The 13243-nt window shown below is 40.3% G+C and overlaps 1 protein-coding gene across 6 annotated transcripts in view; it reads right to left on the bottom strand.

The window, feature by feature from the left end:
* Positions 1 to 13243, bottom strand: part of OXR1 (oxidation resistance 1) — a 461155-nt gene that overhangs the window by 80268 nt on the left and 367644 nt on the right. The window contains exon 1 of one of the 6 annotated variants that reach the window (XM_018058342.1): positions 9632 to 10135. The exons of 3 other annotated variants lie outside the window; for them this stretch is intronic. In XM_018058342.1, the coding sequence (XP_017913831.1) occupies positions 9632 to 9830 (199 nt within the window). In that variant the 5' untranslated portion in view covers positions 9831 to 10135. Of the gene's footprint in view, positions 1 to 9631; positions 10136 to 13243 lie in introns of those variants that run through there. 2 more of the 6 variants (XM_018058340.1, XM_018058344.1) reach the window with 2 other exon arrangements.

The raw sequence follows: 13243 nt of genomic DNA, 5'->3' as shown, positions 1-13243 counted from the left end.
GTAGGTCTTGTACTGTGTCCCTGTTCCCTTATACCAACAGCAACTTTTAATCTCTGAGCTGCTGCTTCTGGAATCAATACTTCCCCTGGCGAAAAAAGGAATCCCAAATTGGAGCTGCTCTTCCTTCAGCCTCTGTCCTCACTCAGATCCTAATCTAGTTCTATCAATCAGTTTTCTGATATCCTCAATAAAATTTGTTTTGGCCCAGCTATTTATTTATAATAGAAGTATAGGTGATTTACAATGTTGTGTTAGTTTCTCATATATAGCAAAGTTTTTCAGTTATACATATATATACATATGCTTTTCATTATGGTTTATTAGAGAATATTGAATATGGTTCCCCGGACTATACAGTAGGACCTTGTTGTTTACCTATTTTATATATCATAGTTTGCATCTGCTAATCCCAAACTCACAATTTATCCCTTCCCACACCCCTTTCCCTTTGGTAAGTTTTCTGTGTCTGTGAATCTGTTTCTGTCTCGTAAATTAGTTCTGTTATATCATATTTTAGATTCCACATTTAAGTGATATAATATAGTATTTGGCTTTCTCTGACTTACTACACTTGGTATGATAATCTCTAGGTCCATCCATGTGGCTGCAAATGGCATTATTTAATTCTCTTCTATGACTGAGTAGTATTCCACTGTGTATATCCACAACTTTATTCATTCATCTGTCAACGGAGATTTCGGTAGCTTCCATGTCTTGGCTATCGTAAACAGTGCTGCAGTGAACAACGGGGTGCATGGATCCTTCTGAACCATGTTTTTCTCTGGATATGTACTAGGAGTGGATTGCTGAATAATAAGGTAACTCTATTTTTAGTTTTCTAAGGAATCTCCATACTGTTTTCCATAATGACCATAACAATTTACATTTCCACCAATAGTGTAGGAGTTCCCTTTTCTCCACAAACTCTCCAGGATTTATTAATTGTAGACTTTTCAATGATTGGTCCAGTTTTTTAAATTGTTCTTAGCAGGACAGTCTGAATTATCTAGCTTGCTATTATTACCAGACTGAGAAGTCCAAAGAGATTTTTAAGCAGAGAATTGACAAAGCAGTATCAGACCCTTAAATTAAAAATCATTTTGGTAATAGAATGGGAAAGGCAAACTAGAATAAAGCAAGCCTGAAAAACCAATGATGAATCCTGTATGAAGTCTCATTTTAATATACTAAAAGACTCCTAATATAACTGAATATTCTAATTTTGGCTGTAGTTACTGATAAAAAGTTCGACGATTTAAAAATATTGAGCTTGAAGTCAATATTTTCATATGATAATACAGATTTTAAACTTTGAAAATATCTTCTAAACTAAGAAAGATACACTGAGAATTGCTTTTCTAATTAACTGACTCCATCTATAAGAAACTATCTATAGGAAACTATGCCTATGTTTTCAACCTTTCACTTGCTACTGACTCCTTATCCATAGTCAAAACAAAAAAAAATTTTTTTTTAATCCCTCAGTTTTTCTTCACCTTTGTACCCATCCTGCTCTAGGTATCAGCCTTTCTGCTTTTTTTCATAGTTGAACTTTTAGAAATGAGTCTAGTCTCACTGTCTTTACTCCATCAAGAGATTCCACAATGTATTTCAATGGCTTCTGTCTTCCCAGTTCCCAAAACCTGTAAAGGAGACCAAACTAAGGAGAAAATCAGAGGAGCTTGTTCTATTTTATTTTATTTGCTCTTTATGAAGCACCAAACTAAGTCCTTAATGCTCACCTTTCCTTTATTTGGTAACATCTCAAGTCCCTTGGTCTCTAAAACATTTGCTGTTTCCTGTTAATGCTCCTTTCCTCTACCTAGTCAAGGAATTTTTGAGTGTGGCCCACTTCTTATGTGAAAAGTTTCATGATATAGAATGCTACTGTTGTTATTTAGTTGTATCTGATTCTTTTGTGACCCCATGCACTGAAGCCCACAAGGCTCCTCTGTTCATGGGACTTCTCAGGCAAGAATACTGGAGCGGGGATATTCCCAACCCAGGAATTGAACCCCCATCTCCTGCACTGCAGGTGGATTCTTTACTGCTGAGCCACTGGGGAACTTCCATATAGAGTGCTAATAGAGCCTTGCTAGTTAAAATTATGTTCTAAGGATCAGCAGCACTGGCATCACCCGGGAGCTTACTGTGAACACAGAATCTCAGATTTCACTCCAGAACTACTGATTCACATTGGCATGCACAATAAATTTGAGAAGCACTGTTAATAGAGCTTTTGAAAGGATCAAGCTTGCAGACTGAGTAACTGACAGAAGAAACAGGCTTCTTTACAACTTCCCACTCATGACAGTAACACTAGCATCTTCAAACGTCTGTCAAACTAATTGTTTAATAGCCACTTTGATAGATTACTACTGTTACTAAATATCTTGTGTCTCCCTGGGGAGGAAAAGAAAATATACTGTACCATCCCACTGATGTCAGACATGAATAGAAACCATAAGCCTTTTGGCAGAAGTGTTAGGATCCAACATTATACTTCTTAGCTCTTTTTTCCTTCTATCTTAAGACCAGGGCTGTTTCATATAGTGGCTACTCCTAAAAGGCTATTACACATACACATACCTGTGCACGCACATCTAGTTATTCCTGTTTCTGCTCCTGGTTAAATTATAGTGCTTGGAAAAGAAAATTTCTTCAAGAATTCATACATAAGAAGCAAATCACCCACTAGGGGAAAAAGAAAACAGTCTAGCTTGCTTAAGACACAAGAATGAGATTATACCAAGTGTATCAAAATAAAAACTCTAGGAATGATCAAAGGATCTAACAGGGTGTACTGAACAATTATGTAGTGGGAAAAATTGCAAACATAATGTAATAAATACCAGGAAGTGGAGAGAAGAAATACAGGAGATGAACTATTCAAGTAACCTAAGAGTTAAACAAACCCCACCTAAAACTGAAACAAGAATGTACTAATACCAACCACTTAATATTTTTACGAATTCTGCTTAACTTTAGACACACTATTTAGGAAATACTTTCTTAAGGCAAACAAATATTATCTTTTAGTCACTCTTTCCTTCTAGTCATCCATTCATCATTTTATACGCAAACATACATAAAACTGGAGAAGGAAATAGCAACCCACTCCAGTATTCTTGCCTAGAGAATTCCATGGACAGAGGAGCCTGGTAGGGTACAGTCTTACCCATGGGGTCACAAAAAGTCAGACATGACTGGGCAACTAACACACACACATACATAAAATAGATCTGAACAATAACATTACCCTAAAATTAATAATATCACTAGATATTGGATTAGAGGTAGCTTTTAAACTTTAATTTTTGTTATGTATGACTTCATAGTTAGCAAGCATTAGTTTTACCAAAACTTAGAATCTAGCACCCACCTCTCAGTTAAGACAAACCATCAGATAACTGCATATCTGAATTAATTGTTTTGGCCCTATATGGAACTGTCTTTACAGTCTTGCATTTTGTTGTTATACCACTGAACTACATTAAGTAATGGTGTGAAAAAAATAGCTTTTTGAAATTAGAATCTGTATTTACTATAAAGATGATATTTTTTGCTGTGTTAAGAGTTACACGAGAATTTTTTTCTCTTTATTCTATCAGGAAAAGTCATGTTTCTTTTACCTAAGCAACAGGTTTATCTTTACCTCAGGTTTATCTTTACCTCAGTGACACTAAGCTTCCCTGGTGGCTCAGAGGTTAAAGAGTCTGCCTCCAATGCGGGAGACTGGGGTTTGATCCCTGGGTCGGGAAGATCCCCAGGAGAAGGAAATGGCAATCCATTCCAGTACCAGTATTCTTGCCTGGAGAATCCCATGGATGGAGAAGCCTAGTAGGTTACAGTCCACGGGGTCGCAAAGAGTTGGACACGACTGAGAGACATCAGCTTCACCTTCAGCGACACTGTGATTTATTGCTGATCATATTTCCCTTTTTTCACTGATTGCTAGAAATCAAAGGGAAATTTTGGGCCTTTCCCTAATACATTAATCTGACCTTAAAATATGCCCCTTTTTGTATGAATATTCATTCATTCAACAAAATGTATTGTGTCTCAATATAAGTTTGCTGGTGGCCATCTAAGGAGTTTTTACACACAGAAGACTATTTGCAATTACTTTACTTTTTAATTAATCTTTGATTTATTGAAGTACAAATATAAAAATCCAGTTTTCCCTTAAGTCTTCAACTATGTCAGTGTATTATATTACAAAACTAGTAAATTTTAACATACTTTCTAAGATGCTTTCAATAGTTAAGTCAGAAAACAAACTAGACATCCTTAAATAATCCCATTTATAAACTAGAGTAATTAAATTCTCTCATCTATACTAAAAGGCACTTATAAATCTACTATATTTTATTGTAAACACTTTAATTGCCTCTATAACAAGAAAATCTGAACTCTTTTAACTCTAGTAAAGACATTACAATAAAGTTTTAAATATAATGAAAAGTTCTCTTTGGTATTCATTTTCAATTAAATTCTTAGACTAATTTACATGCACTCTAATAGGCCTAATTCTCTGAAATATAACAAATATTTTAAAGACCAAATACATTAATTGTTCCTAAGCTTAATGCAAAATACTAAGTATTTAACAAATTTCATCATTTCTGGTTAAAGCATCTGCCTCCAATGCGGGAGACCTGGGTTCGATCCCTGAGTCGGGAAAATCCTCTGGAGAAGGAAATGGCAATCTACTCCAGTATTCTTGCCTTAAGAATCCCATGGACGGAGAAGCCTAGTAGGTTACAGTCCACGGGGTCACAAAGAGTCTGGACACGACTGAGCGACTTCACCTTCACCTAACAATTGGGCTTCCTTGGTGGTTCAGATGGTAAAGTGCCTGTCTGCAATGCAGGAGATCTGGGTTCGATCCCTGGGTTGGGAAGAACCCCTGGAGAAGAAATGGCAGCCCACTCCAGCAGTCTTGCCTGGAAAATCCCATGGACAGAGGAGCCTGGTAGGCTACAGTCCATGGGGTTCCAAAGAGTCGGATACAACTGAGTGACTCCACTTTCTAACAGTTGGTACTACAAATCCTTTACAGGGACTTGGTCTTTCCTGGGTTCAAGCTAAACTATTATCTAACTCTTTCAGACAATCTGCATCTCAATTTCCAACCCAAAATGTATCAAAGTTTTCTTACACTTTCCTTGGAGTTTGTATTTTCAGCTCAGTCATTTAATATTTTTCTGACTCTAAAGAAATTTCAGCGACAATCCATCTTATCCTTTACCTAAATTGTTTTAACTTTAACACCAAACGAAAGAATCTTGCATTCTTCTCATGCTTTTTTCTTGTCTGACATAACTCTCAGAAATAGGAAGATAACACTCAAATGGATTTTGTCTCTCTCATTTCTCTGCCTTGCCAAGTTTCTTAATCAGGAAAATGGGTTAATAATAGTTCTTACCTCAGCAAGTTGTTATTAGGATAAAGCAAAAATATTTGCTAGTAGCTGTCCCACATAAAGTGTTCTTAGCTGCTCTAATTGTTGTCATTTTCCCAAAATATAGTTTTATTAATAAATGACAAAAGTAAATGAAAAGAAGCTTTAAATATGAGTTCAGATGTACATATTTAAAGTACACTGTCACCAAGTGGAAAATAGAGTTGCCATAACAGGAAATTTTATGATAAAAACTGTATTACAATTAAGTTGGAACTCTAATATTTATATTTAGAGCCCCACTGTTCATGGGGTTCTCAAGACAAGATTGCAAAAGTGGTTTGTCATTCCCTTCTCCAGTGTACCACGTTTTGTCAGAACTCTTCACCATGACCTGTCTGTCTTGGGTGGCCCTACACAGCATAGCTCATATTTCAGCGAGTTACACAAGGCTGTGATCCATGTGATCATTTTGGTTAGTTTTCTGTGACTGTGCTTTTCTTTCTGTCTGCCCTCTGATGGATGAGGATAAGAAGCTTGTGTGAGCTTCCTGATGGGAGGCACTGGCTGTGGGGAAAACTGGGTCTTGCTCTGGTGGGCAGGGCCATGCTCATTAAATATTTAATTTTCCGCTGATGTGTGGTGCTGTGCTCCCTCCCAGCAGTTTGGCCTGAGGCGACCCAATCTTAAGAGTTTGCAAACTCTATGGTAGGCTGCAGGCTCTATAGCAGGAGTAATGGTGACCTCCTCCAAGAGGACTTATGCCAGCACTCCATGCCTCCCAGGACTGCTGCTGTCAGTGCCCCTGACCCCAAGGCAGGCCACTGTCAACCCACACCTCAGCCAGACTCCCAGTCACAGGCAAGTCTGGCTCAGTCTCTTGTGGGGTCACTGCTTTTTTCTCTTGGGTTCTGGTGCACATAAGGTTTTGTTTGTGCCCTCCAAAAGTCTCTGTTTAAGTTCTAGAATCAAATTCCATAGACCTTCCAAACCAGATTCCCTGAATATTCATTGGAAGGATTGATGCTGAAGCTGAAGGTCCAATACTTTGGCCACCTAATGCAAAGAAGTGACTCACTGGAAAAGACTCTGATGCTGGGAAAGATTGAGGGCAGAAGAAGGGGGTGACAGAAGATGAGATAGTTAGATAGCATCACCAACTCAATGGACATGAGTGTGAGCCAACTCCAGGTGACAGACAGTAAAGGACAGGGAAGCCTGGCATGCTGCAGTCTGCAGGGTCAGAGTTGGAGACGACTGAGCAAACTGAACAACAACAACAACTAAATACTAAAAAAATTTTTTTTTACATACTTATAACTATGTGATCTAGTAAACTGACTATAGTGATGCCTCGAAACACGAGCTATGCTCAAGGCCTAAAAAATTTTTTTGAATCATAAAATAATTTACTCTTTGCTTGCATGAATGCTAAGTTACTTCAGCAGTGTTCAACTCTTTGCAATCCTATAGCCTGCAGCTTGCCAGGCTCCTTTGTCCACAGGGATTCTCCAGGCAAGAATACTGGAGTGGGTTGCCATGCCCTCCTCCAGGAGATCTCCCCGATGCAAGGATCAAACCCATGTGTTTCCTGCAGCTCCTGCACTGCAGGCAGATTCTTTACCACTAAGCCACCAGGAAAGTCCAATTTACTTGTTTAGCAGGAACAAAAATGGGGTCATATGGCGTTTTCTTTGTAATTGTTATTAACTAGAGCAATGGTGTGATAAGCTCCTTAATGTGTCTAAGTCCCAATTATGGTTTTCCATAGAGGAGACTATAGTGTTGGAGTCAGCAAACACTATAAACTGTAAGACCAAAAGCAGACACCTTGAAGAGGATAGAGACATTAGTAACAGTTAACAGTCAGGTAAGTGGTCTGTTTACAGAAGAGTAAAATCAGAAACAGATGACCAAAGTTCTATTAGGCCCATCCTTCAATGGTAAAACTATTTTACCATCATCATTACTGAACATGAAATGGTGACGGATAAGGTCACTAACAACAAATGGAGTCCTGGAATACAGCCAATCTGCAAGTGTGGAAGTGTCTGCACAAGATATATTGCTACAACACACAGGATACTTTAAAGAACTGAAGGAAGAGTAACGAACAACAGAGAACATAAGCAGCTGTTATAAAAATCTAAAATAATGGTAGTCACAAGCAAAAAGAGTAGAGGAAATCCTTGAAACAGACTAACAGATACTCATTCCAAAGGACACAAATGCATGGAAAACCCTACAGCCAAAGCCAAAGCCAAAAAAAAAAGCTCTCATTTTAAGCATAGGTTGAACTAAAAATTAATGAAGAACCATTTACTTTTTACCTGCATATATACATGTTGCCTCTCAAAGGAATTAATTTAAAAAGCTGTACTTATTCAAGAGGAGGGGGTGATCAAATTATTGCTGGAACACTCATTTCTTGAACTATCTTCAGAACTCTGTAGGCATAACTATATAGACTTAAAACATTTTTAACCCCAAATGCTACTTTGTAGCTTTACTTCCCAACATGTTCACTAATCCTGTTCCAAATGAAAAAGAGCACCAGAGTTGAGAACATTTTAGCCCATCTAATCAACCTCATTTACAAATAAGAAAATATAGGCCCAAAGACCAAGTAATTTTCACAAATTCTTTCAGCAAGTTAATGGTAGCAAGTACCTATCCACCTGATTGTGGCCAGAACTGTGACATCACAAGGTTTCTCTAACTTGTATCAGAGACTTGGGGGCACCATGAATATTAAAGACTGGGCCATGAGTACACAAGCCAACTTCATCAGAAGAGGACTTTGTATAATACTTTGAAGCTGCAACTTCGAAAGAGTGTCTGATATATTAATAGCAGTGTGCTCAATAAATGTTTCTGAATCAATGAATCAGATGTATATGTTTGGGCTTATTAAAATATTCACCATATCCTTTCCTGGTTAAAAGTTACCCCACATATTCTTCACCTGCTTAGAGGCTGGTCACATTTCAACTGTTTTCAACAAGTCAACTGAGATCTTACACACACAAACAAATCTTTTATTCAAACACAAGTTCCAGTCCTCATCCTTGGTCCACCTTTAAGAGGATTCTGCACCTGATTAATGTTCTTCAAAGCAGAAACGAAGTACACAACCCTTCGTTTTTCTAATTTCATAAACAGGAGTTGTGAAGAAAAGATTTTATGTAAAGTGAAGAAAAGATTTTATGTAAAGTGAAGAAAAGTTAACCAAAGGGACCATGCTAAAAATTACATTTTAATATTCAAGTTTCTTCAAAGCTTAAACTACACACTTAAACACAGATCCACAGATGCCCTCACTGGTTCACTGCTTTAAAATAAACCGTAGGATGTGGGGCTGTGGATAGATTTTATATTCTCTGTACTTTTCTCTAATTCCTAAACACTCTAATGCTCATATAACTTACTCTCATAACACCAAAATGCGTATCAGAACAGGTAACAAGGATAAAATATGACCATGAGAAGTCTGAGGAAGCCAACGACATTGGAGAAGTCACCGTATGCATGACGCCAATACCGCTTCAGCAAGGGCTTTAGAAAATTTCTTAGGATATCAGTATCGTGTCATTACGATTGATTTTTTTTTTCTTTTAAGAATAGCACAACTGCACTATGACGAAAGAAAACACAACAGGCGGTAAAAATGACAACTGAGAAGTTTGTTACGTTCTGCCCCCTCAAGGCAACACGCAGCCTTTCAAAACACACGATACAAAAATCCGGGTTCCTGTGTACGTTACGCATTTTCTTTTTCAAAGTCGTATCAAGTAAGCGTCGATGTGAATTCTCACACATGTCAAATAAAAACAATGACCCAGCCCAAACCCAGGCCAGACAAGGCGTTCTTAACGATCCACTGAGAGGAAAAACACGAGGGTCATAACTGATTCAATATTCACCTCCTAGTGGGAGGGAAAAACTTCAGAGCTCCTACCCTTGAAACAGTTGGCGCGGTAAAGTCGAGTCCCGGTGCAGAAAAGCAGGAAGAGCAGGGCAGGAAGAGACGCGACGCAGCCCCGAGGAGGTCTTCCGCCCCCAGCGCAGAGCGAGCGCTCGGCCTCCTCGGCCCCCGCCCCGGCCCACCTGCCAACGCTCGCCCGGCGCGCGCCCCCTCGCGCGGCGCCCACCCCGCCGCCGTGCCCCCGACCCCCCTGTCCTCAGCCCGGGTCGGCCGCGCGGGACGCGAAGGAAGGCTGGGCTCACCGGGTCCCTCCGGGCTGGACGGCGCCGGGGGCCGGTGGGGCGGGGACCCGCACCCGGGGTCCCCCTGGGCGGGCTCCCTCAGGTAATCCTCGAAGCGCACCTGACGGGCTTCGCCGCCACCCCCGAAGCCCCACAGGCGGTTGGCTGTGCCCCGCAGAAGGCGCCCGCTCTTCCCCGTGAACGTGGTCAGGTAGTCCATCCTGCCACGGCGGGCAGGAACCCAGGAGGAGGCCGACGGTTTCTGCTGCGACGGCCGCCACTCGGTGCGCGCCCGCCCGCGCGTCCCACCCGACAGCGGGGGCGGCGGCGGCGGCTCCTCACGCCTCCCGGGAGGCGGGGAGGGGGACGGCAGCCGCTTGGCCCGGGGGCGACCATCAGGGAACCCTGCGGCGGGGGAGCAGGAGCGGGCCGAAAGTTTTTGAAAAGTTTTTGCCGTTGCTTCTTAACGCCATTCGGGGCCAAACTTAGCTTGGAAAGTAGACACATACTTCCTGGAACAGAGGCCGCGCCGAAAAGCGGCGGCCTTTTAGCAAGCCCGGCGGGGCCTGTCCGCTTCCCACCCCCCCCCGGGCCTGTCCCCAGTGGAGCCGGCCCGCCCCGCCCTGCCCCGCCCTCCCCGGGCCGACCCGACCGGACTTTCAGGCCGCTGGGGGAAGGCTAGGGAGGGCGTTTCCCGACCCGAGGGCCGACAGGGGCGTCAGGGTGGCCCTGGGGAGGCTTTGCTGGGTTTTGCGCAAAGCTTGGGCCCTGGGAGGGCAGCGTCCAAAAGTTTCTGTCCGTCAAGAAGTTTCAGTGTGTGGGGGGGGAGGGGCACGAATGCACAGGAAACTTTTTGCAGTTTGAAATTTTGGGGGAAGGAGGCCGAGTGGGTGAGAGGAAGGAGAGACTAGTTTTAAGGTCGTAGTTAACACAAAACAGCCCAGATTAAGATGCTTCCTAAGGAAACCATCTTCGTAAAATAAAGCATCAATCGTCTCGTTCGAAGTTCTCTGTGGCATTAGGAACTGATGTTAAAAGAGTTTGACATTCCATGACTGGTCCTGTAAGGCAAGGTAATTAGGGCTTTCATGTGCACCTTTATCCTTTAAGGAGAGAAACAGCAGTGACATTTGACGGGCATTTAGTACCCAATTTTGACTCCTATGAGAGCTGGTTATTCTCTTCCTTTTACGTCCGTTTGAAGGATCTTTAACGAAGTGGGCTTCCCAGGTGGCGCTAGTGGTAAAGAATCCGCCTGCCAATGCAGGAGACAGAAAAGAAGCAGGTTTGATCCCCTGAAAGAGGGCAGGGCAACTCACTCCAGTATTCTTGCCTGGAAAATCCCATGGACAGAGGAGTCTGGTGGGCTACATACCGTCCATAGAGTTGCAAAGAGTAGGACACGACTGAAGCCACTTGGGAGACTCTTATTTTTTCCCATGCATTAAATAAAACTTTCTTGGAATTACCAATTTATTAATGTATTTGAAGAAAAGGTTTAAATTAGAAAGTTGGAGAGCTAATCATACCTAACAGTGGAGTCCAGAAAACATCTTTCAGGAACTTAAGTGTTTTGCTAAAACCATTGAAGATTATCCTCTGGGCCGCCCACCCCTGCCCCCTTTTCAATTATTTGACTGGTCTTTTCCTTACTGTCACCATTTTCAGCTTAACAGGTTGAACAGACTTCACCATTCTAACAGCAGCATTACTTTTATACTTGGTTAAATGTATAGAATGTCTGGGCTACACTGCATACACCGCAAAGTGTAATTCACAGTGTTTCTGAGCAAGGACGCAGGCATGTGAATATCCAGCAACCATCCATGTGTTCAGATGTGGTGCTTGGGAAAACACTGCTCTGGACTTCCTTTTGTACCTCCTAGGAACCCATCTGGTAGAGTAGTAAGTGGCTTCCAGTTTTTCTGAGATTTCCATTTGATAAGGAAGCACTAAGCTTAGCACCACTTCCAAAAATTAGGCTCAGTAAGCTTTAAAAATTGAATTTCAATGACTTAACTCTAATCCTGATTAACTAAACTGAAATTATTTTATTTTTATAAAATACATATTACATCTTCACATCTGCTATTTATTTTGGAATAATCATATGCACAACAGTGGTTGAGTTTTTTAAACCTGATAAAATCTGAACTTTACTTCTAACCTTAGCAAGAACCTGTTCTCTACCAGTTCAAACACTGGTTTACAAGCAGCTAACCTTTTTTTTTTTTTTCCTGCTTCAGTTTCATAGAAACCTAGAGCTCCGGATAGAAACTTTGATGATTAAGTGCTTTACAAGTTTTTATTTAAACTCAGCCAAGCCCTTATGTCTCTAAAATCCATTTATTCATTTCATCAGCTTTCCTTTTTAATTCTTCACATTTGTTGTCTGAGCTGTCACTATTCTCCTGAAGTTACCAAATTCATTACTCAAACATGTTACTTGGTCTTCTATATGACTCAAAATCATAGGCCATGAAATATAAACACTCACTTTTCTTCCCCTTTTCTTTGTAATCTACAGCAAGCTCATCTCCATATATTGCCTCAGAAGAAAGGAAGTCCTTGCTCTTGTCCATGCCTCTCCTCCAAATTAATTCTTGACCTTAGTGTGTTATTGTCTATGACTTGCCAGCCTTATTATTCCTTTGTGCTTTACTATTTTTTCTCTCTCCACTCTGGTTCCTTCCTCCTTATCCTACCTGTATCATCCACATATGTTCCTCTCAAGCTTTAAAAAAAACAACAACAAAAAATGGCCTTCCTTATATACCATGCCTGACTCCTCCAGCAACCCTTTGCCTTATTTTTAAAATAACTTTACTGACATACGATTTTACAAACCATATAATTCATGTGTTAAACGTGTACACTTCACTGGTTGTTAGTATATTTAGACAGTTGTTAAACCATCCCAAATCTGATTTTTGAACATTTCTATCATGGATACAACTTACTGACTGAACAATAACAAAAATTACCTCCCAAAGAAACTTCTTATCCTTTGTAGTACTCTCCATTTTCACCACAGGCATAGACAACAACTAATCTACTTTCTGTCTCAATGGATTTGCCTTTTATAAACATTTCACATGAACTGAATCATACAATATCTGGTCTTTGGTGTTTGACTTCTTTCAATTAGCCTAATGTTTCTGAGGCTTATTCATGTTATAACATGTATTAATAAGTCATTTCTTTTTATTGCCAAATAATATCTTATAGGAATAGATATTTATCCATTTATAAGTTGATGGACATTTGGGTTATTCCCACTTTTTAGTTATTATGAGTAATGTTGCTAAGAACATCTATGTATAAATTTTTTTATGGACATATATTCTCATTTCTCTCTATACCTGAGGTTGAATTGCTGGATTTTTTTTTTAATAACATAGTCTAAGTTTAAGGTATACAATGTGTTAATTTAATAGGAGTATATATAGTAAATATTGCAAAATGATTACCACAGTTGGGTTAATTAACATTTCCATAAACTCATATAATTACCTTCTTGGTATAGTTGCTAAGAGAACATTTAAGGGTTACTCTCTTAGCAACTCTCTTCAGCTATATAATACAATATTGTTAACTACAGTCACCATGTTATATGAAAGATCCCTCACAAGT

The sequence above is a fragment of the Capra hircus genome, chromosome 14, assembly GCF_001704415.2.
Source record: "Capra hircus breed San Clemente chromosome 14, ASM170441v1, whole genome shotgun sequence".
NCBI classification, from domain to species: Eukaryota; Metazoa; Chordata; class Mammalia; order Artiodactyla; family Bovidae; genus Capra; species Capra hircus.
The sequence above is the reverse complement of the archived record's forward strand: the minus strand, read 5'-3'. Positions and strand labels throughout refer to the sequence as shown.